Source organism: Poecilia formosa, unplaced genomic scaffold, assembly GCF_000485575.1.
Source record: "Poecilia formosa unplaced genomic scaffold, Poecilia_formosa-5.1.2 Scaffold388, whole genome shotgun sequence".
NCBI lineage: Eukaryota > Metazoa > Chordata > Actinopteri > Cyprinodontiformes > Poeciliidae > Poecilia > Poecilia formosa.
Genome location: NW_006800327.1, coordinates 535,275 through 560,316, shown reverse-complemented (window position 1 = coordinate 560,316; position 25,042 = coordinate 535,275). Strand labels below are relative to the sequence as shown.

At 38.9% G+C, this 25,042-nt stretch overlaps 2 protein-coding genes across 2 annotated transcripts; one reads left to right on the top strand and one right to left on the bottom strand.

Annotated features, from left to right (window-relative positions):
• Positions 1-124: 124 nt before the first annotated feature.
• Positions 125-2,378, top strand: LOC103154499 (zinc finger and BTB domain-containing protein 45-like; the record flags this gene model as incomplete). The annotated part of the gene is made up of 2 exons (XM_007575795.2): positions 125-398; positions 1,612-2,378. Coding segments are annotated over 2 exons (693 nt in total), but the record flags the coding sequence as incomplete, so codon positions are not given.
• A 10,731-nt stretch (positions 2,379-13,109) lies between these two features.
• dla (deltaA) lies at positions 13,110-23,763 on the bottom strand. The gene is made up of 11 exons (XM_007575792.2): positions 22,348-23,763; positions 21,952-22,254; positions 21,663-21,723; positions 21,325-21,582; positions 19,896-19,956; positions 19,680-19,810; positions 17,938-18,107; positions 17,567-17,783; positions 14,966-15,746; positions 14,767-14,875; positions 13,110-13,540 (listed from the first exon to the last, which is right to left on the bottom strand). Exons 1-11 carry the CDS (start codon positions 22,414-22,416, stop codon positions 13,535-13,537), a joined length of 2,166 nt encoding a protein of 721 aa, XP_007575854.1. The 5' UTR covers positions 22,417-23,763; the 3' UTR covers positions 13,110-13,534.
• Between the last annotated feature and the right edge of the window lie 1,279 nt (positions 23,764-25,042).

Here is a 25,042-nt window from a genome sequence, read left to right as displayed (position 1 = left end):
ACTGTCAGTGTTTCATATATTTAAAACAATAAAATGATCATTATCGATATGAAATGCTTATATTGTGGCAGGTTTTTCAGCCATAAACCCTGTCTTACGATGATCTGTCCGTATTCCTCCATAGCTTCTTTTCCAGTACCCAGTGAGCCACTCGCAGCCTCCCCCGTTCTACGTGGGAGGACCCATGGGAGGGATGGACAACATGGCGGGAAGTGAGCCGTCCCAACAGGCTCCGCCCCCAGCGCCGATGACCCCCGTCCCCACTTCTTCAGCGTCCTCCTGTTCAGCAGGGCCCTCTCCTTCCTCCCAGGGATCTGAGACCTCGTTCGACTGCACGCACTGTGGCAAATCTTTGCGATCCAGGAAGAACTACAGCAAGCACATGTTTATCCACTCGGGTGAGTTCTGTACTAAAACCAAACTTTGCTGGATGATAAATTGTCCCAAAAGTTTTTCAAATTAAAATGCACAAAGTGGAAAACTGAAAAAACTTTTGATTACACAATGATCTGACTTAATTCTAGAACCCTTTGATTGATTTCAGGTAATGTAGACGCAAACACTAAATCAATTTATTGCTCAATAATTTCCATTTGTGCAATTTGTTGTTGTTCTCTTTTCTCCATTTCTATCAAAACTGGATGATAAAAGTTTTCAGTCTGGTTCACTGGTCTCAACTAGACCTGTTTTTGAAGGACAGTTTTGTTTACAGAATTTATAATTCAGTTTAATTGTTGTTTCTGTCATTTTATTCATTTACTTAGGATATTTAAAATGTCTTCCACATCCAGTGTAAAATGTTCATTAGAGGTTTTTGATCTCAGAATCTGTGGTAACACTTTATTTGAAGAGGTTTGCATAAAACTGACATGAACATGACAGAACAGCTGTGATTACCATCAATGTTTATGACTGTTGTCATGATACATCATTTGGTAAATAATGACAGTTATATTGTAACTTTGCATTAAAAATCTACAGAATAATGCAAAGTTGACACTTTTAATTTAATTTTAATGCAGCTTTTAGTGAAATTTTGCAATAAAAGTGTCATTATTTAGAAAATTACACGTCATGACAGCAGTCATAAACATTCATGAAGATTCCTTCATGTTCATAGCAGGTGTTACGTCAGTCTTATGAACACACATTCAAATAAAGTGTTTCTAAATGTGTTCTTGCATTATTGTTATCAAATTGTATTTGTACAGCACATTTCATCAATAAGGCTTTTCAAAGTGCTTTATCATAAAAACTCAAAAATCAACAATTAAAACATGTTTTTTGTCATTTACCCATCAAAAATGTTGATTAGTGTTTCATTTATTCTGGCACAAAAGAAACTCTAAACAGCTGGGTTTAGAGAAACACTGGATTCACAGGAACTCAGTGTTTCGGCTGTTTTACAGTTTTCTGGAAGTTTGTACCATTATATTACATGAAAATGGTCTCAAAAGATCAATGTTATCATTTATTGCGATAACTTCTGGGACAACTTATCGTCCATCAGAATTTGTTATTGTGACAGACGTAGTAACTAATTACTACCCAACTCTGCTAATTTACACATGCATTCCTTTGAACTGAGTAAACCTTTATTTTGTCTTTTAGGTCAGAAACCTCATCAGTGCTCCATCTGCTGGCGCTCCTTCTCCCTGCGGGACTACCTCCTCAAACACATGGTGGTGCATACTGGCGTCCGGGCCTTCCAGTGCACCATGTGCGGCAAACGCTTCACGCAGAAAAGCTCCCTGAACGTGCACATGCGCACCCACCGTGCCGAGCGCACCTTCCAGTGCAATGTTTGCCACCGGGCATTCACCCACCGCACCTTGCTGGACCGCCACGCCTTGCAGCACGCCCACCACGCCCCGCAGACCCTCGGCCCGGGTCAGGGGCGTGGAGCCGACATGACCTCACCTACCAAGCACAGTCCTCCAGGTATGGGAGGAACCTCAGGTATGGCTGGCTCAGCCGCTATGGTTGGCAGCATGCCGAGCATGGCCAGCCATGGAGCTTCCTCCACCTAAATACAGGAGGAAATGGGAGAAAGGGAAATTCAGGGGAGAGGAGGAGGAGGAGGAGGAGATTAGTTAGCTCATTCCTCAAACCAACGCTTAACACTTTTTTTTTTTTTTTTCATTATTTGGTGGTAACAGCACTTAAAGCAGGGGTGTCCAAACGTATCGTCACGTAGGTCGAAAATATAGATTCAAAAGGCCAAAAACACCCAACCTAAAATCAGTCAAATAAAGTAGCCTTCACATATTATAGATCCAAAACTTGGCAGTATCAGGACCTTTGTAGATAGAAAAAAAGATCACATTTTTGCCAAAAACTCAGAAATCTTGTCATTAATCTGAGACATTTTCTAGAAAACTTTAAATTTTTCAAAAGAAAAGTTTTGACATTTCAATTAAAAAATTTTGTAGAAAGTTCCTGATATTAATCTAAAAGTTTTATTAATTTTTTTTCTTGTTTTTTCTAGAAAATTTCTGAGATTACCCTCAAATGTTTTAAGGTTTTTGCCAGAAATCTGCTACTTTTTTATTTTATAAGACCCTAATACTCCTTCGTAGATTTTGCATGTTTGTATTAAAACAACAAAGTCCAGTTTTCAGTTTCTTTGGGCTCAATTTAATAAATTTTCAGTAATAAGAACAGAAACTGGGTTACTTTGTTTCAAACCGTTTGCTATTTTTAGCTGAGTTTAAGAAAGAATAAAAGATAATTCTGGGTGCAGCAAAGTTGGCTTTTCAGTAAAAGTCTCTTGGTTTTACCTTTTGTTAAAACTTGGTTCTAAAACCACAAATACTTTGTGTTGTACTTTAAATTTCCTGTGTCGGAAACATTTTTTCACCTTGGTTACGAATTGAAAGTCTCTGTCTGCATAAACGGGTCAAATTTCAATCATATTTGAACTGCAGTTGGGGGCCGCACAAAATAAGTCCAAGGACCACAAATGGCCCGTGGGCCTCACGTTGGACACCCCTGGCCTTCAGGCTTACATGTCTTATTGCATTAGCTTAACTCCACCTTCAGTCAGGGTTTGAGGGTTTAGGAGAAAAAGATGTTCAGTTCCCAGAAAGCTATAATAATAGTTGTAGCCTGATTATTATTTTTTATTTTAATTTTTTATTTGTTTCCTGTGTTGTGATGTATTGCTAAGAGCAAAGTGGTAAATCCAGCACACGTATGGGCAGCGCTTCGAAAAGTATCGAATTAAAAACATTTTTGTAGAATAGTGCAGAAACCCTGTTTCATAAAGTCCAGAGAGATTATGAGTTCCATTCACCTTCGATGGGTTTCATTCAGGACCGGTTCTCTTCTATCTGTTTAAAGCCATTTCTAGTCGGTGAGCAAACCCTGAACTGGACCAGTTGGATGTTTCAAGTGAAATATAAACTGTTGGGATTGTTATTTTGTTATTTTGGTGGCGGAGTTGAATGAATTGCATAAAACTGACTGGGAATGAGTGGGTGCTATGTTTTTAAAAGCTCACCATCACAAAAACCTCTTAAAGTTTGTTCTTTTCTGATCTAAGAAGTCTTTCTAATGATATTCTAGAAAAGTTAATGAAACTCCCATACACAAATTAGTTTTTCTGTTTGGATAACACTGTTTTAGAAGCTAATATATGCAACAAGCGGTTAGATGTCTGTTGGTAAAATAAACAGCCTTGTGCAGGCTAGCAACCAGGGAAGCTAACACAGATGATAAACAACACAATGGAAGCTTATTACACCTTCCATACATTAGCGATAATAATAAAACAGCCATATATTACATGTAGGAGCAGCATTAATAGTAATATAATTAATTTTTAAATGAAAGCAATTAATATAATTTTAAACGTGCAAACTTTAAACTTCCTGTTTCGATTTCATACCCATAAAGAAACTATTTCATATCCCTTTACTTAATAGTTTTAGATAATTTTATTTCTCTTGGTATTTAGTTTGTTTTTGATGAATTTATGATTATGGGTAATATTTATTGAAGCAGGAAATTTGAATTATCACCTCGGCATCACTAACGTCTCAGATAAATTGTTCAAACTTAATCATCTGTGCGGTAATGAAGTGTTAACTTGTGAGTTGACAATGAATTTGAAGATCTGTTCACATGATTAAGCAGCTTTATCTTTAAAATGTGTGCAGCAGATTTATATGAACTTGAAAGAGTTACTAGCTGCGTTTAAATTGACAAAATGCGCAATTTAATACTTTGAAAATAAATCTGCTTAATGGAAACACGCCAGCTTCGAAAAACAAATTTAAAAAACATATATTTTGGCGCTTTGATAGTGTTTTTTTTTTTCAGTCGGATCAAAATTGGTTTATTTCACTTTTTTTGCATCACGCGAGTCAAATGATCAACAACCGGATATTACTACTGGTAGAAACCATAAAGAAGACGACGATAGGAAGTCACAGGAGGATTATGGCACATCGTTTTTTTTAAGGATTTAACAAACATTTTTACATTTGATTTTAATTTTGTTTCTTATTAAATGGAAACGGCTACTACAAAGTTGTGTGTTTTTGACTTAAATGGATTAGTGACAAAGTTTGGCACACATTTGGTATGGAAACGAAATTAAAATCACACTTGAAAAAGTTTGTTTGCATGATAAATCATTACAAAAAACATATTAGTAGGTCTGTCACAATAAATTTTGCTGGATGATAAATTGTCCAGAAATTGTTGCGATAAACAAAAATATTGTTTTGAGACCATTTTCAAGTAATATAATGGTAATGAAATAATAATGCAAGAAGACATTCTCAAAGATCAATAAACTTTAAATTCTAATGAAAATTCAAATGAACTGGAAGACATTTTAAATATCAAAAATAAATAAACACAACAAATAATATTAATTGTGAAGTCTCTGTAAAAAAAAATTTTTGTCAAAAAAGGGCTAGTTGAGACCCAAACACCAGACTGAAGAATTTTGTCATCCAGTCTTTGGTAGAAAAAGAGAAAAAAGATAAATCAGGCAAATGGAAATTATTGAGCTCATTTTAATTTAGCACGCGACTAATAAATGCTACATCATCATCATCCAGCCACTTCCTGTCGTCTTCTTTGTCATTTCCACCAGTAGTAACATCCGGTTGTTCATCATGTGACCCGTGTAATGCTAAAAAAACGTCTTTCCATTGCAGTTTTGTGGAAAAACACAAATTTTGGTGCAGCTGAAAAACCACTTCATTCTAGTGAAAAACTTGTTTTTTTTAATTAGCAATGTTTCCATTAAGCAACTTTACTTTCTTAATTCCAATTTTCGCAATTTTAAGGTAAATGGAAACGCAGCTAGTAAGGAAAGTTGGTGTTTACAAGCCAACGCAGAACGTTCTCTTCTCTGTACTCATTTATTTTACTTTTTCTGGGGCCCCCTCCTGGCCTGGAGGCCCTGTGCAGTGGCTTAGTTCACTTGTGCCTTGGGCCAGCTCAGCATCAGCATCAAATAAGCACACTCCCTTACGGGGGAACAAAACAGAACAGATAATAGAAAATCTAAATGATCATTTACTGGTTGTATTTATTAATCAATTCATTCTTGGTATGGAGGAAAGCTGTGCTTGTACCGAAAACATTCAGGTAGGAAGCGACCAAAACTGTAAGGCGAAACGGCAAAGTGGTGAAATAACCGCCAACCCCACCTGCAACTCTATTACTCCACGCATAAATAATGTATATAAATATGTAAATAATAAAAAGCGACTCCTGAAAGAACTGAGTTGAAGGTGAATGGAACCTGGGATTATTCAGGAACAAACCAGGGCGACACATGGTGCTTTTTTAGGGATGTGTTGATGCAGATGAAGCAGTGAGACTACAGGAAATCATTGAAGTGGGTGGGTGGGATTAGTGGGGGGGTTACACTGTAAGACGCAGCACAGCAGAGTGAATGAAATTCACCTTGATCTGTCTGAATGCTTGGTAAGATTTTCCACAGGCGCCAGCAGTCAGCCCCGGCATCATATACCTCGAATTAAGACGGAACCTCTGAAACGCTCAGAGGAACACTAGTTTCTCTTTTACATTGTTTAAGGAAACATTTCAGCATGTTTTACACACACACACACACCAACAATTACCTCAGTGGTCCAAAGACAGGCATTATGCTTCGCATCTTTAAGCTACATCAAACGAAGAAACGGTGAAAACTAAAGCTAAAATAGAGCCATTTGCCTTTCCTTTCTTCTTCTTCTTCTTCTTCTTTCTGAACGCTTCGAACGTTCTTCTATGTAAAGATTCTTGCTTATTATAAAACCCCGTTTGCTTGTTGCTCATGTGATTCTTTGGTGTAGAGCAATTTGGAAAAAAAAGAAAAGTTTTAGAAGATTTTCAACTTGGAGAAATAATTGAAAAATCTCCGAATCTTATCAGGTTTTATTTTATTTGTTTTGTCGAGTGTTTGGCTGTTTCTTCGGAGACTCTGGCTAACATTTCATGGGAAATGATTGTTTTAAAAAAAATACACTTTTCCAACAGCACTATATATGTAAAAGAAAAACAAACAAAAAAAACTTTTTAATGTTTTAGTAAAGTTAAATTTTAAATAAAAATGTACAATCACCCATACATGTTTTGACAAAACATGTCATAATGCTAGTACCACATTAATATTTATTACAATTTGATCTCTATGCACAATTATGTTTGCACATCGCTTAGCTCTAGATATCGGTGTCCCCTTGAAGTATTTGGCCTAAGGTTGTTTTTATTATTATTATTATTTTTTAACGCATTGAAGGTGATCTTTAAAAGACCCTTAGTTTCCCAGTTTTTCGCTCACTTTCCCTTGATGTTTCTTAATAAAAACATTTTATGATGCGCAGGTTAAGCTTTGTACACAACAAAAACATAAAATCTTATCAAGAATTTTTGCTCTACTTTTAAGGCAAAAATCTTATTACGTTTGAAATAAGACAAAACTAACTCACAAGTATCTTTTCAGCAGGAAATATGAGCTTTAAGTAAATGATTTTTTAATATGCAGTAGAATTACCGTATTTTTCGCGCTATAGGGCGCATTGGAATGAATGGTATATTTTTTTCATAATAAAGGGCACTGGTCTATGCGGCGCATTAAGCAAAACAAAACTGAGATAGCTGTCCTGTTGTGCTCCCGTATTAGAGTAATTACTACGTGATGACGTAATTACGTAGTCAACCCCGGTTCTTACGGCCGTCGATTGACTTCCTCCGCCCAGCTCTCACCTCTTACGGTGGTTTTCACCGCCAGATCAATATACCCACCACCACCCCACCCGCTTCGACGGCGGCAGCGGACGGATACAGATTTCTCGTATTCTCAACTCCAAAACTTGACAGTTAGTCGGTGAAAGCACGGTACGTATTACTCCGCGATGCTCCTGACTACGGTAGCCGTAAAGTAGTGTAGCCAAAACATTTCGACATGCCGTGTACCGCACAAAATCGCTTCGAGGTCACTAAAAAACAGGTAAAATTAATCCATACTAATTCATTAGACGGCGCTGTTTTACTCCAGATAAAGGCGCACTGTCGGTTTCTGATCAAATTAAAGGCTTTTAAATGCACCTGATAGTCTGGAAATTACGGTAGTACTTTTTCTTCAATTTTAAGAAGTTATTGGCTTAAAATAAGCTGGTAGATCTCACTTAAAAGCTTGTTTTAAGTAAATAACTAATATTAATAAAAGATGGTGAAAATGCCCCATTATTGGTGAAATAATCTGCCAGTGGAACTAGTGCGGTTTTTTAAAATCAGTATTAATGAATACTTAAGCTCACCTATCTTGTTGAAAACTTATTTGTAAGTTGGTACACTTGAAATAAGACAAAATCAACTTATAGATAACTTTTGAGCAAGATAAATTAGCCTGTTCTAAGTTAATAATTACTTAATATTGATAAAATATGGGAAAAATGTTATAAGTGAAATAATCTGCCAGTGGAGCTAGTATATTTTAAAATCAAAATTAGGAGATTTACTTAAAACAAGCTCCTCTATGTTGCTGAAAAGTTCCTTATGAGTTAATTTTGTCTGATTTCAAACGTAATAAGATATTTGCACTAAAAAATAGACCAAAAATACTTGGTAAGATTTTGTGTTTTTACAGTGTAGGAACTATTCTTACTGACATTTATGTAGATATTCTCAACAAGTGACAAACTTTGTGCTTGAGAACTTTCCAAGCAATTATATATGTTTTAAAAAAATAAAATATTCCCTTTAATTAAGATTTTTATGTAAAAGTGAATCCATGTAAGACAAATCTGTAACTTTTTTTTTTCCTTTTTTCTGCTTGGATTTCACTCTAAACATTGATATTTAATGTCCCACTCAGACATGGAAGAATGCTGCTTACTTTACTCAGAGCAGAACTGGCGGTATGAATTCAGCGGCTTCTCAACCAAAACTGCAGATTCAGTGCTTTGTTTCTCCAGTCTTGTGTATCTGAAAGGAAAAAAAAAATCAAATAAACATAAAGGAAAACCGTTTGGAGAAGCTGGACTGAAATTCTTTCAATTTGCCGTTCTGTATAAGCTATATATATATATATAAATATAAATATAAATATCTACATTTTAAGCACATTTTAAGCCAAACTTTTGGTGCTTTTTTTTAGAAACATTTACCTCATTTGCCAGTTGCCAACGCCACTCTGTGGTCAGGGTTCAGTAAATAAGCAGTGTTAAGCTGTTTCACAGGTTTGATCTATCCTCAGCAGTGGATGTGCTTTTGTTGCATTGTGTCTGTGGGGGAAACCCTTGTACAGTAGTGTAATATGTGTGCTTTGAAGCCATGTCAGCGCATTGTAACGTAGTGTATTATTATTACGCCTTTTATTTCTGTATTTTTGCTTTGTTGAGAGGGACGACAACTGTTTTTCTACATGAATATTTCTTTAACGGAGGTGAAATATGTCAGAAAAAGTCATTTTATAAACAAAAAAAGTAGAAAAAAACTGTCATCTTACAGCTACATCTTTATGTATGAAAAGACTAATGGCATGATTTTAACTTTTTCCTAGAACTTAGATGTTGTTCTTGATGAATTCATTGACTTTGAAAAATTGAGTGATTTCAAAGATTTTTCTCCAAATAAAGAGTTCACTCTGGTTGTTTGTTTGTTCTCTTATTAAAATATTAATTATTTCATCAATGAAACTGAAGGTTTGAATATCGGGATCTAATTTATTTTGAGTCAAAAGTCTGTAAGAAACTTAAAAACAATGTTATTCAAAAATATTTTAAAAATACAGAAGGCAAATATCTCACCAGTTATAAGTGAAATAATGTGACGGTGAAACCAGTAGTTCTTCAACAATATTTAGGAATTATTGACTTAAAACAAGTTCAAATATTTTTAGCTGAAAATTACTTGTAAGTTTGTTTTGTCTTATTTCCTGTGTGCTCAGATGTTTGCACTGAAAACTTGACCACAAACACTTGGTAAGGTTTTTGTGTTTTTGCAGTGAAACTGTTATTTGGCCTTTTCTTTAATTGTTCTCAGAATGAAGACAATTTCACTGCAAAACCACAAAATCTTTCAGTGTATTTTTAGTGTCGTTTCCAGTGCAAATGTGTTAGTTTTGTCTTATTTCATGCGTAATAACTTACAAATAATTCCTTAAAGTTGATAAGTTCTAGTCCTACTGGAAGATTATTTAACTTATACACAGAAAAAATGTCATAAGAGAAATAACCTGCCAGTGATCTAGAACTTTTTCATCAACATTAATGAATTATTGACCTCAAACAAGTTCATATATCTTGCTGAAAAGTTATTTATTTCAAGCATGCTAACATATTTTAAAACTAAACCAAATTCTTGTAAGATTGTGTTTTTACAGCGTATAGTAGCTTTTTCATGTTTTCTTTCATTGCTCACAGAATGAACTCAAGTTTCTTCAATAAATACATATCGGATACCAAGAGAGAGACTTTTTCTGTTATTAATGGCAAGCTTGTTTTAAAATATACATTTTTCTTCCTGCAAAAACAAAAACTTGCCAAGTATTTTTGGTCTAGTTTCTAGTCCAAGTATCTTAGTACACTTGAGATGAGACAAAACTAACTTACAAGTAATGTTTCACCAAAATATAGAAGATTATTTTAAGTAATATTGATGAAAATGTACTAAACTCTCTTATAACAAGACACTTCGCACATGTTATGTTAATTAATCTGAAAGTGGAACTAGTACTTTTTCATCAATATTAAGAAATTATTGACTTAAAGTAAGCTTCTTTATCTTGCTGAAATGTAAGTTAGTTTTGTCTCATTTCCAAGTGTGCTAAGATATTTGTAGTAGAAACTAAACCAAATCTACGTTGTAGGGTTTTGTGTTTTTGCAGTGCATAAGCAGCTGTAGCGCTGATTCATGTGATGGTCAGTGTTTCCATGATGGTCCGTCCCAGGTGCCGTCCTCAGGCTTTCGCCTCGGAGGTGGTGGCTGTCTGTGGCTGAACTCCGGCCAGAAGGCATCTGTTACTCAACAACATCTGTTCCCGCTGCTCTCTTTCTCCCAGCATGCCGAGGGACATGCAGACTCTCCCTAGGGTGGTCTTTTGTGTGCTTCATTGTCAATTCCATCATTGTCTGCTGAAGCCTGTTCCACTAATGGCGCGGCGTTGTAAGCCAAACCAGAGGCCCCCGATGCCAGGCCGATGATTTACAGTCACTCGCTTCCAGGGCCGCTGCTGCGTTCACTGGGCACCAAGGGGCTGGAGGATCGGGGGCCCAAAAAATAAAAACCCCTGAAAGATTATTAAAAATAATAAAAGTAACAATATATTTAATTTAAAAAAATGTGTAAAGCATGTGAATAGATACATACTGAGCCCTCTAGTGGACATTTGTTTTTCTTTCCTTCACAATACTGTTGTGTTAGGTTTTGTCTTTTCAAGCTGAGCTAAGCTAAAACTAGACCAAAAAATACTTGGTAAGATTTTGTGGTTTTGCAGTAAACTTTGTAGGGAACTAAAACACTGCCAAAAACCACAAACAAGTTATTTTTTTGTCTAGCTTCTTGTGCAAATATGTTGATACACTTGACATAAATTATCTCATGAGGAACTTTTCAGCAAGATATATTTGCTTGTTTTCAGTCAATAATTACTGAATTTTGATGAAAAACTACTAGTTCCACTGGCAGATTATTTTACTAAAAACATGGGGAAAATATCTTGTTATAAATAAAATAATATGCCAACGAAACCAGTACTTTTTCATCAATATTAAGGAATTATTGACTAAAAACAAGCTCCTATAGCTTGCTGAAAAGTTTTAGTTTTTGTCTCTTTTTGAGTACAGTAGAAACTAAACCAAAAATACCTGCAGTGAGTTACGTTAAAATGGAAATGTTTCACTTTTTTGTTAAGTTGTTTTGGATTTTCTGATCTCTCCAATGAGGTTTCCAGCTGAATAAATAAAATTCAGGCATCAAAGCCTCCAGTTCAAGATATAGTTTGGAAAAAACAGGAAGTGTGTGAAACTACTCTCCATTGATCTAAATTTCAAAGCCATGATTTACCTGGTGTCGGTGGAAGTCGCACTAAAAGTGGTAAATCTGGTGTGAGGACATTGTTTTTCATGAATAGACCCCCTCGTCCGTCTCCACGGCAACACTTTCCAGAAAAAGGTCCGCCATGGGGCGGCCCGGGGAAGGCAGCAGATGTTGGTGATTAACTTTGCTCGCCTTCAACGAGGCGTTTGCTGGGAGTATTCACACATGGACGCAATGAGACATCACGTTTAGCAATATTTATTGGAAAAATAGTCTTGGCTAATTCCTTCATTCACAACCAGTAAACTGTTACATTATTCATTTTAAATAACATTTTCTTAAAACAAAAGAAAGCAAAAGAAGTAAAAAAAAAACAAAACAAACATTCACATGAAGTGCCTTTGCAAATATCCTTTAAAAAAAACTTAAATAATTATAACAAACGTCACAAATATACATTAGAAAATAAAAATAACACAAAGTTTTTAAATTAACATAAATTAAATCATAATTTTAAATCATAACATTTTCTTGGGTTTATTTTACACAAAGGACAATCTGTATCAAAAGGAAATTTCCTCTTTTTCTTTTTTATAAAAAAAAAACAAAAACTTTTTTTTGTTTTGTTTTTTGAAAGAATACTATATCATAAATGGTTTGGAGGGCTTGGGGGGAGAAAACGCACTTCAGTTAGTACAGACATCAAGTATACATACAGTCTTCACTATGGCAGCGATGGGAGCACAGCCCATGAAGCGCCCTGTGAAGAGCAGGCCAGTATGGCCAAACATCCACCGTTTGATGCAGTTCCTGCGCTCAGCAGCAGCCTGTGGGGTGCAGAAAAGGCCCGGCTGCAAATGTTGCATAAAATAAAACTCGTAGCATGCTCTATTGCAGGGGTGTCCAAACTGCGGCCCCGGGGGCCGTTTGTGGCCTTTCGACTGATTTTGTGCAGCCCCCAACTGCAATTCGAAAATGATACAAATTTGACCCGTAGATGCAGATGGAGACTTTTAATTTGTAGCCAGGGAGAAAATGGTTACCACTTAAATCTTCTTACACAGGAAAATGTAAAGTAACAAAGTTTTTGTGTTTTTAGGACCAAGTTTTAACAAAAAATCAGCTTTTATTCTTTCTTAAACTTGGCTAAAATTAGCAAACGGTTTGAAACAAAGTGACCCAAATCCTGTTCTTATTACTGAAAATAAATTTATTCAATTGAGCCCAAAAGAAACTGAAAACTAGATGACTTTCTTTTACTACAAATATGCAAAATCTACTATGTTGTATTGGGGCCAAATTAGGAAAAAACAAAAAGTAGTACATTTCTGCCAAAAAAGTCAGACATTTTGAGAGTAATTTCTGAATTTTTCTAGAAAAAACAAGGACATTACTAGAAAAAAATAATAAAATGTTTAGATTAATATTAGAAATTTTCTACAAAAAAAAAAAACCGAAAATTTTTGAATTTCAAATGTTAAAATTTTTCTAAAAAAAATTCTGAGTTTTTGGCAAAAATTTACTCATTTTTCAATCTCCAAAGGCCATAATACACCGTGGTAAAAATCCCTTACAGGTTTTGGATCAGGCTGTTTTATTTGATTGATTCTAGGTTGAGTTTTTTTTTTTTTTTTTTTGCTACTTTTGAGTCTACAATTTTGGACGACGTAGCAAAAAGTGTGGACACCCCTGCTCTACTGCCAGTGAGGCAATGGTTGCTTATATTTAATCTCCAATGAAAGGCAGAGTGAAAAGTTTACTGACAGTTTACCTTCAACTGTAAACCTCATTTACATCACTTTTATTTTAAATTTCTTTACCGTGCCAGTTCTTATCCCACAGGCCGCCGCTGCCTACACTTAGTTACCAGTAGAGAACCAGCTCACTCTGAATATCAGTTAAACGTCTCTGTATCAGCAGCAGTCTCAAGGCGGGACATCGCCCCCTAGGGTTAGAGCAGCATCTGAAGGAGCATAAAAACTCTCCCATAGAGCAAATGAGCAACCGGCAGCCCATTGGTGGCTTCTTACACCTGGAGACGCACAGGTGGGAAAAGAAACAGGAATTAGATTTTATTCAGATCAGTGAAATGTGAACCCTGCAAAAACACAAAATCTTAACAAGTCATTTTGATTTAGTTTCTAGAGCAAATATCTTAATACACTTGAAATAAGACAAAACTATCTTACCAGTAATTTTTTAGTAAGATACAGGAGCTTGTTTTAAGTCAATAATTTGTTCATATTGACGAAAAACTACTTGACAGATTATTTCAATTATAACAAGAGATTTTTCACATTAAGAGTGAAATATCTGCCAATTAAACAAGTATTTTTTCATCAGTATTAACAAATTATTGACTTGAAACAATCTGAAATTCATCTCTGGACAAAACTAAGAGCCCACTGCCCTGAACCGCGTTGAAAACCTCCTGGTTTTTCCACCAAACACTGATTCCTGAACTCTTCCTGATTAAAACATTAGTATTGTTGTTTCTAAATGAATATGAACTTGTTTCCTTGTTTGCATTATTTGAGATCTGAAAGCGCTGCATCCTTTTTATTTTGACCATTTCTCATCTTCTGCTAATAAATAATAAATATTTGCTCATAATTTCAGAGACATGTTGTCAGTAGTTCATAGAATAAAAGAATAATGTTCATTTCATTTACCTATAAAAAGTAAAATCAGAGAAACCTGTCTTTTTAAGTGGACTCTTAATTTTTCCAGAGCTGTATATTACTGAAAGGTTATTTCCCAGCCAGGACACCTAGTTGGGCCCCATCTGGGATAAATGAGATGGGGTGTATGTCAATTTACCCAGAAAGAAAATCTAGATATTAAATTTGCTCCGATATAAAATCCATCTGGATAAATTCATGTAGGGCCACCGGGACAAAACCTTCTCATTTATCCCATATGGGGCCCAACCAGGTATCCTGGCTGGGATGTAACTTTTCAGCAATATATATGAGCTTGTTTTAAGTTAAAAATGTCTTAATGTTGATGAAAAAGTACTAATTCGATTGGCAGATTATTTCACTTAAAACATGGGAAATGTCTTGTAAGTGAAATAATCTTTTTCATAAATATTAATGCATAACTGACTTAGAACAATCTCCTATATCTTGCTAAAAAGTTTCTTGTAAGTCACTTTTGTCTTATTTCAAGTGTACTAAGGTATTTGCACTAGAAACTAAAACAAGGATACCTGGTAAGATTTTGGATGTTTTTCCTGTGAAACATCGATAAACTCACCTCGGTTGCAATTATACATTCGTCTTTCTCCTCTGACATCACAAACACAGATTTGTACTTGGTGTCCGCACATGCAGACAGTTCTGGGGCTCTCTTTTCTGATGCATCGCTTTGAGAGGAAACAGAACACAACGTTAGCGTTACTATTTTGGCTGCCGGGGGTCATTTTGACTGCCAGCTTCCTGCTTTAAGTATTTACCATTTTAAACGTTTGCTGTGTTTCTCTTCAAACTCCAACGAGTCCAAGGATTGATACTTGTCCTCGCAGGCCGCCTCCAGCATGGCCTCCTTGGCCGCCTGCTCGTAGTTCACCTCCCGCACCAGGTTGTAGTCTGAAGGTGGATGTCGGCTCTTGCAGCTGCTCCTTCCTGGCGAAGAATCTTCATCCGGGTCGCCGCTGCTGAAGTCCATCTTTTTATTGATGTTTTTGACGCCGGGCATCGGCATCACGCTGATAGCAAGGTCCCTGTCGCTGCGGTGACAGTTGTTGGTGAGGTTGTTTATTGTCTCTCCTTCGCCCGCCGTCTCCGCCTGTACGCTGTGCTGAGCTTTCGATCGTAAAAACCCAACCAGCACGGCGCAGCCGGCCAGCAGCAGCAGCACCATGGCCACGCCGGAGCCGATGGCCATCCAGGGGACCTCGGTCCCTCGGATCGCGGCGTGCTCCGGAAGCAGGAACTGGCAGTTTCTGCCTCCGTAGCCGGGCACACACGCGCAGACGTAGCGGTTGTTTCTCTCGTGGCAGGTGGCGCCGTTGTGGCAGGGGTTGTGCTCACAGCGGCTGATGGGGGAGCTGCAGTTGCGGCCGGTGTATCCGGGTGGGCAGGTGCAGGTGTAGCCGGTCGGACCTTCCTGGCACGTCCCGCCATTTTGACAAGGATAGGCAGAACAAACGTCACCTGTCTGGTCGCAGTTCATACCAGCAAAACCCTCTGGGCATTGGCACAGGTAGGAGTTGACCAGATCCACACAGCGGGCGCCTGAAACAGAAACAAAGTTTCATTTTACTGTTTGTTCTTCAAAGAAACGACAGCCTTCAGGGCCTTCAGGGCCTTCAGGACCTTCAGGACCTTCAGGGCCTTCAGGACATTCAGGGCCTTCCGGACCTTCAGGACATTCAGGGCCTTCAGGACCTTCAGGACATTCAGGACCTTCAGGGCCTTCCGGACCTTCAGGGCCTTCCGGACCTTCAGGACCTTCAGGGCCTTCAGGACATTCAGGGCCTTCAGGACCTTCAGGGTCTTCAGGACCTTCAGGACATTCAGGGCCTTCAGGACCTTCAGGACCTTCAGGGCCTTCAGGACCTTCAGGACATTCAGGGCCTTCAGGGCCTTCAGGACCTTCAGGACCTTCAGGACCTTCAGGACATTCAGGGCCTTCAGGACCTTCAGGGCCTTCAGGACATTCAGGGCCTTCAGGGCCTTCAGGACCTTCAGGACATTCAGGGCCTTCAGGGCCTTCAGGACCTTCAGGGCCTTCAGGACCTTCAGGACCTTCAGGACCTTCAGGACCTTCAGGGCCTTCAGGGCCTTCAGGGCCTTCAGGACATTCAGGACCTTCAGGGCCTTCAGGACCTTCAGGGCCTTCAGGACCTTCAGGACCTGAAGGCCCTTTGACATTAGCTGAATATCGACAAACGTTTGCGAACATTTGTAATGGAAACGCAGCTACTGCAGGACCTGAAGGCCCTGCAGGACCTGAAGGCCCTGAAGGCCCTGAAGGCCCTGAAGGTCCTGCAGTAGCTGCGTTTCCATTACAAATGTTCGCAAACGTTTGTCGATATTCAGCTAATGTCAAAAAAACACAATTTCCCAATTACGGTGTTTCCATTAAATTAAATGTGATAAATCATTAAAAATCATGGCAGTAAACAGTTACATGAGACATAGACATAAATCAGCCATGTTGCTCATCATCCGTCAGCCAATCAGAAGAGATGTTTTATTCAGGCGTTGGAGCAACAAACCCTGTATAACAGGGGTGTCCAAACGTTTTGTCATGTGGGCCAAAATCGACAAGTCAATAGCAAAAAATAGTAAAATAATTTAAGATTAAAATAAAATCAAGCAATTACAATTACCTCGTTTTGTTGCTTTTTGTAGAAACAATCCCACATTTTAAATGGTTTTTGCACATTTTCTGTATTAAAAGAAATTTAATTTAGTTTTCAAATTGTTTTGGGCTTGGTTGAACAAATTTATTCTAAGAAAAAGATTTGAGTCACTGTTGATCATGTGACTCGTGTGATGCAAAAAAGTGTTTCTGTTGCAGTTTTGCAGAATACAAGAGTGAAGAAAAACTTCATCCTATCAAAAAATGTCTGTTTTTCAAAATTCCCGTGTTTCCATTAAGCAAATTTATTTTTGCAGTTTCAATTGGTGAAATTTTATGGTTAATGGAAACTCAGCCAGTGACCAGATAACTTCACATATTGGATTTAGGAAAACAAATTTGCCTAATGGAAACATAAAAATGTTCTAGAATTAGGTTGCTTTTCATAAAACTGCAGTGGAAACACTTCTTACGCATCACACATCATGTGATCAACAACCGGATGTTACTACTGCCAGAAAAGACAAAGAAGAAAACAGGAAGTGGTTGGATGATGAAGACACGGTCTGTTTTTTAATGATTTATCGTGATTTATGTGACTTTAATTACATTTCTTATTTAATGGAAACACCACAATCATAAAATTGTGTGGGTTTTTTTTCGACATTAGAGGAACACTGACAAAGTCTTGCAGTCATTTGTAAAGCAGAGCTTTGCAGCAGAACATAAACTCCCCAGCGTCTCTTACCGTTGGAGCAGGGACTGGAGGTGCAGTGGTCAATCTTTTTCTCACAGTTGAATCCTGCGTATCCAGTGGGACACTGGCAGAAATAGCCTCCATCAGGGTTGTCGGCGCAGCGGCCTCCGTTGGAGCAAGGCCCATCCGCACACGTCATGGCACTTAACTCGCAGTTGTTGCCATAGAAACCATGAGGGCAATTGCACTTATATGTGTTTTCTGAATCCTGAGTGGGGAGAATAATAATCACACCGGGTTGACGTCTTTGCTGCATCTGCAGCTATACATCAGATATTTTTTTAGAGGCTTCTTTGGTTTCGTCTGAATAAGTGCAGCAGGTGCCAGGCTACATTTAGACATTAATTTTTTTCCACACTTACAGTGCAGCTTCCCCCGTTGCGGCAGGGGTTTCCAGCACATTCGTTGACCTTGATCTCACAGCTGGCCCCAGTGAAGCCGGGCCTGCAGGAACAGGTGTAGCTGCCCTGGCCGGTGTTGCTGCATGTGGCTCCATTCATGCACGGCTTGTGATGAGTGCAGTAGTTCAGATCTGGAAGCACGCAGCAGAACATGTGGATTAGGCTCAGTGCAACATATGGCACCACCAGAGTGACAGAATGCCTTTTGTCTTCCACTACATTTCACTGGATCTCTGGCTCCCCGTCTCTGCCACCTATCTTCACACTTTGGTTGTTTTTCTTGTTTCAGCCATGACACGTATGGGCTTTATTCTGGTGTTTTGTGGTACTATTGTGATAAAAGTGACAAAAATAACTATTTGTTACTGTTTTTTAGGTAACTGTAAGGCTGTTTCTATGTGTGGCACCAAAACATTCCCATTTGTAATGTGTGTTTCTTTAGGACACCAGTCATATAAAAAGTGTATTTTTTAATCACTAAACTGCACATATGTGTTCAGATTTATTTATATTTATCGATACTCTCAATTAAAAACAGAGGAGAAAATAGTAAAACTAACAATCTAAGCATCACAGTCAGGTTTGGGGGATTTTAAACATAATTCATACTTATCGTGATAACAAATTTGAGATGCAACGATGTGATATTAATATCTGTATCGGTTCCGATATTTTAAAAAAATCTAGATCTGGTGATATTGGCAATGTGCAGATCTATTCAGCTTGGCAACATATTGTTTTTTTTTTATTTATCTTACATGATATTTAGCGTTCCAAATTGCACTTTCTGAACATTTTTACAGGTTTGTTGTGGTTTATTTTACATGTTTGACTGGGGAAGTTTAGCTAATCCTGTCAGTTTCAGTTTCTTTATTATTTATTTTACACTGCAAAAAAACTAAAGCTTACTCCATTCTGGTTTAGTTTTTAGTGCAAATATGTTAGCATGCTTGAAATAAGACGAAAGTAACTTACAGCTAACTTATCAAGAAGACGTAAGAGCTTGTTTAGAGTCAACAATTCCTTCATATTGATGAAAAAGTACTAGATCCATCTGCAGATTATTTCACTTATAAGATATTTTCCCATGTCAGAAGTGAAATATTCTGTCAATGAAACAAGAACTTTTTCATCATTATGAAGGAATTATTGACTCTAAACAAGCTTATATCTTGCTGAAAAGTTACTTATAAGTTAGTTTTATGTTATTTTAAGTGTACTAAGATATTTGCACTAGAAACTAGACCAGATTACTTGGTTAGTCTTTGTGTTTTTGCAGTGCACTCTTTGTTCTTGTGATAGCATACAAGAACACCAATAGCATCGCGAGATGCTATTGGTGCAACTAAGTGTGCTGCACTGGTGCAAACTTATCAAATAAATGTGTTTAAAGTCAGTTGAACATTGTTTTTCTGTATAAAATCGATACAAAATCTCAGATATCTGTATCAGTATCTGACATCAAAGTGGTGGATTGGTGCATCCCTAATCACAATAAATGATTAAACTGATATCTGATTAGATTTTTAGGGAGGAACAAAATCATTTGTTGCAAACTCTGAATAAAGCTGAAACTTCTCCTGGTCTAAGAGTCCAAATCAATCCCAAAATGCCAGAACCTCTAAAACCCAACAAGCGGTCCCGTTTCCCCCCCCGTCCTCCTCTCTCCTCACCGCGGCGCTCTCAGGAGGCCCGGTCCTCACCTTGGTTACAGAAAAGCCCCCCCCAGCCCTCCTGACAGTTGCACTGCCAGGGCTGCTGGCAGGTCCCGTGGAGGCAGCCCGGGTAGCGAATGCACTCGTCGCAGTAGCGCCCCTTGAATCCCACTCTGCACCTGTTGTCGTCCAATTAAGAGGGAGAACACCGATCAGTCCACTCGTGTTACTCCGCTGCCGTCTCAGTAATCAAAGGCGACTTACTTGCACTCGCCGGGTTTCTCGCAGAAGCCGTGCTCCTCGTCGCATCCCGGCAGACAGATCGCTGCGCCGCAGGAGAAAGTGAAAGTTGCACTTAGAGGAATGTGTAAACAGAAACGCAGGTTTATCACTGATTTTTATTTTTACAGACTTAAAAGCCAAACTTGTAACTAAAACAAAACAATGAGTTGCCCCTACACTGCAAAAACACAAAATCTTACCAAGTCTTTGGTCTAGATTATAGTGCAAATATTTTAACAAACTTTAAATAAGGCAAGACAAACTTTCAAGTAAATTTTCAGTAAAATATGGAAGTTTGTTTAAAGTAAATAAGCCATTAATGATGATTTTTACCATTTTTTTTAATCAACATTAAGTAATTATTTACTTAAAACAGGAACATTTATGTTGGTGAAAACTTATTTGTAAATTAATTTTGTCTTATTTGAAGTGTACTAAGATATTTCGTTAGTAATCAGACCAAAAACACTTGGTAAGATTTTGTGTTTTTGCAGTGTAAACTGTTTCTTCAAACTTAGTGTCCTTAATTTCATCCCTAAAACTTTCTGTTCAACATACTGCAGAGACAAAGAAAGAGTCTGTGTGAATGTGTGTGTACCTCAAAGTGCACACACTCTCACACAGACCCCCAAAGCCACCCCACAACCCTCCCTTTTTTCTTCTCCTCCTTTGCTGCAGGTCAAAACTCTTTTATTCATTCTCCCTGCACACACACACACACACACACACACACACACACACACACACACACACACACACACACACACTCCCCTTAATGTCTCAGATTGGGGCAGATAAGAGTGGACAGCTGGCGAGTGTGTTGCCAGTGCTCGACAGCTGCCCCATTGTTTCCTCTCTGCCGGCAGCTGCCCACTTCAAACAATACCTCCCCCGCCTCAGCCAATCAGCGTCCGGCCCACTCCGGCAGCAGCCAATCGGAAGGCAGCATGTAAATTTATGGCACGCGTGAGATTATTCCAAAAAACTTTCCTTAGAATAAATCAAGTAGTCGTGTGTGACTGTGTGTGTGTGTGTGTGGGTGGGTGTGTGTGTAGGGAGAAGCAGGGGGGCGGGGGACGCGTGGTGTTTACCCACAAGATCCCTTCTAACGGCACTTAGACCCTCTGACTACAAACCAGACATTTTTTTAAGTATAATACTAAAATTTAGTTCTAAATCAAATATCGTCATTTTTAAATTCAAATTTGTTTTTTTGTTGTTTTTTTAAAAGTCAATTTTTGACAATAAAGAAAACAATTTTTGGCAAATTATTTTAGGAATGTGATGTTCGTTTTCAAGTATCATGTCAAAAACGTTACGATGATGTCCACATCTGTATTAAAATCTGTTTAAAAGTCATATTTGATGCTTCCTCCACCTCATTCCAGTAATAAAAGTTTCTTAAACTCACGCTCCGTGCAGTATTGGCCCTTCCAGCCGGCGTCACACACGATCTCCCCCCGTTCTCCGCAGGTGAAGTGCCCAAAAGCGTCGTCTCTGGGCCGGCAGAACACCGAGCAGCCGTCCCCGTAGTAGTGCTCGTCGCACACAAAGCGGTACGAGTACTTCAGCTCGGTCCTGCCTGCGGTGTGCAGGTCCTGGGACCAGTCGTCTCCCACCGTCAGATGCCTCTGGGTGGTCATTGTGCTGATGACGCGCTCTGGATTCTCTAAAAAAGTAACATAATAAAAAGGATGTAACAAAAAGCAGGTGAGTGCCTGAACTGGAGAGGGAGGATTTGGTTCCTACCTGTGGAGAGGTCGTCTTTGGAGTCGGTGTGTAACGCTTCGATGATCAGGGAGAAGGTCCCCTGGGAACACAAATGGCTTGGTGAGACAGGTGGCCAGCGGAAGCGTGGTGAAAACACCAAGCAGCTAAAAAAACCCCAAGGCGACACTCTCTGCTCTGAAAGCTGCTGAAACCAAACACCCCTGCCCTCAACTTCATGCGCGCTCAGCCGTCGCGCTCACTTTTACGCACAGAGATTCAATTAAAATGGCGCGAATCGCATTGTTTTCGAGAGTGAATCGGAATTTACCGGCCACGTGAAGCCGAAGTTAATCCTGACCGGGTTGGTGAACGCGCTCTCCGGGATGACTTCGGGGACCTGGAAGGAGTTGGAGCCCAGGACGGGCGTCACGGCGCCGCCGTAGGTGCACGGCGGCTCCGGCGAGGCGTTGGGCTGGTAGTGCTTGAGGCAGATCCTGAAGAAAGTCTTGCATTCGCACTGCTGCTGGAAGGAGGAGGTCAGGCCTCCTTTGCAGCAGTTCTTGTTCCCCTGCGCCCCCTTCTTGTTTAGAAACTCCTGCAGCTTCAGTTCAAAAACCCCCGAACAGAACCCCTGGGAAGGAAATAAGCTTGTTATCGTCACCCACTGATGGATGGAGTGGATAAATCATGTGTTAATGTTGGAGATAAAGATTTGAAGACCAACCTGGCACAGCAACATGAACATGACGGTGAGAGTCAGCAGAATAACGCGCCCCATGTTTAATAAATACATAATAAATAAGGAATAAATAAAGTAAAACGTATGGGGACTTGTTGGCTCCTGTTCAGTCCCCTTGAGGAAGATGCATTGAGCTCGTTTGTGTTGTCTCAGTCAACTGCTGCCGTTGCTGGCCCCGCTGCTGGGATTCATCTCCCGAGGAACCAAAGAGGATAAATCCCAAAACTCTGAACTTGAATGCAAAAAACCTGAACTTGTGGGAGTTTATAGCGCAGATAAAAAAGAAAATAAAACAAAAACTCCTCCTCTGGTCCGACGTAAAGCGTAAATCCAGTGCGTAATGGTGATGTTAGTTACTGGTCCATGCTTCCCTCAGCCTCCCTCCCAGTGTGTTTTGTCACCGTGAACTGCGCGTCTGTCTCCGGCCTCGGCCGCCTGCAGCCTGTTTTATACGGCCTGACACATGCTATGGTAATTACATGCAAATGGGCCCCTCCTCCTCCTGCTCTTCTTGCCCGACCCTTACCTCCCACTGAGCAGACTCTGGACTGAAAAGAAGTCCAAACCAGCTTCAAGATGTTTACTAGAGTAAAATCCTCCAAAGGTAAAAAATATAAAACAGATTTACGCGTTAAATAAATAGACATCTGCGTAAAAAATAGGCGTCAATCTGCAGTTTTAACCTAAAAATCACTCATTAAATCTCTACTTTCAGTGTATATTTATATTTTAAGTTATCTAGAAAACGCTGTTCAATATAAACAGACTGAAATTCCGTTACAGAATCAGTAAATATGATAAAAACACCACCTGTCTGCTTAACTGTCTACATCTTCACTCTGCAGTATGAATTCCTCCTACATAGTTCAGGGGTTGAATAGGAATTTAAAATCAGGTTCAATTCAACTTTCCGGGATATTTGGGATAAAATTCCCCCCTGCTCCCTCAATCTGTACCCCCCGCCCACCATTAAAAGACAACAGGGGGGTAAAAGTGGCTGCACACGTGGTGGATGGCACGTGGTCGCATTGATCCGCCCAGCTGTTGCCTCGCTGCACAAGCGCCTTTGTTTGAAGAGCGCTGATTTCTAAAGTTTCCCATCACAAAAAAAGGAAGGAAAACCGTTTCCTGATCAAACCCTGACTCAGTTAGGGGAAGCTAATTGTTTTTATCCCCCCTCCCTCTTTCTCCATCTCAGCTTCTTCTTCTTCTTCTCTTTCTTCGGGATAAACAAGCTCTAAATTTTGCTAGTGGGAAGAATTTCACGCTTTGAAAAGGACTAAAGAAAGCATTCCTTGGCAGAGAGCTACATGACTTGAGGGACTTTTTTTTCTCCACTTCTGTTTTGCTCAAAGTTTCTCACCAAAACCAACGTGCGCGCGCAGTTGGGTCGCTCGCGCGGCCAACATGGGCGCAGAGGTGGGCAGATCCTCGAAATATTACTCAAGTAAGAGTTGCACTACTTCAGTATATTTGTACTCAAGTACAAGTAAAAAGTATACTTTTTACTCAAAAAAGTTGCTCAAGTGAATGTAGCTAGTTACTAGCTAACTCTACATTTACTGAGTGAATACTGAATGAAAAATAAACATGTTTTAACCAAAAATCCACCAGACTCAGACTCACACCTGTGGTTTTTGTTAGTTTCTTATTAATATAAACTGATTTGGAAAAATTGATTTTGCCTGATTTTGTTATTTTTTGTTATTTATATAAATTATTGTCATTTCAGTCCTTAAAATACCAAATTTTCCACTTAATTTTACATTTTGGTCTGTGGATTGTTTATTTTTTAAATATTAAATGACTGATAATTTGATCATTTACGCAGTAAACTTTTTACCCAATACTTTCTTACTCTTCCTTGAGTAATTTCTTGGACGACTACTTTTTACTTTTACTTGAATAAAAATATGCGCTACTCTAAGTTGAGTACAAATAAAAAGTACAGCGCAGTAAAAATGGTCCGAAAAGTTTATTTTTTAAAATAAGTTACTGAAGTGAATGTAACAGAGTAAATGTAACTAGTTACTGCCCCGCTCTGCATGAGGCAGTAGTTTGGTCATTGTGCTCCCTCTGTCCTCAGCTGTATGGTAATTCAGGGAACACCTGCTCTCCCTCAGAAACAGCATCTCTGGGCTGCGCGCGCCGCCACCCCCCGCACCAGCGCGCGCTCACACGCTTTCATGTCACACCAAACAGAGCAGCCTCCTTTATGCAGCCTTGTTCGTCTATCATCTCTAAATACTGACGGGAAACTGCGGGGACAGAAGTTTAAGACCAAGCGTTTGTTAAGCTAAGTCGTGTTTGTGTCGTGAAAGTGACGTGTGCTCGCGCACATTCGCGCGTGGCTCCATAATAAGACGCAGGAAGGTGGGGGGTCGGGGATTAATTAGGTCGTTCATTAGGTGGTTTTTCTGCTGTATAATGATTTCTGTCGCCAGGCTGCTTAGGTTGAATACATAGCAGCCAGTCTCCTGCAAATTCAAAACTGCAAAAACACAAAATCTTACCAAGTGTTTTCAGCCTATTCTAGTGCAAATATCTTAGTAGAAACAAGACAAAACTAACTTATAATTAACTTTCCAGCAAGAAATGGGAAACACAGGAAAACATCTTGTTGGAAGTGAATGAATCTGGCAGTGGAGCAAATATTTTCTCATCAGTTTTAAGGAATGTT

Excerpts from the sequence above, each read along its gene's own strand:
- dla (XM_007575792.2), bottom strand. The coding sequence starts at position 22,416 with ATGTATTTATTAAACATGGGGCGCGTTATTCTGCTGACTCTCACCGTC. Across the intron at positions 22,255-22,347 it reads TGTTCATGTTGCTGTGCCAG|GGGTTCTGTTCGGGGGTTTT; the intron begins GTTGGTCTTCAA and ends TTTCCTTCCCAG. Across the intron at positions 17,784-17,937 it reads GCAACGGGGGAAGCTGCACT|GATTCAGAAAACACATATAA; the intron begins GTAAGTGTGGAA and ends CTCCCCACTCAG.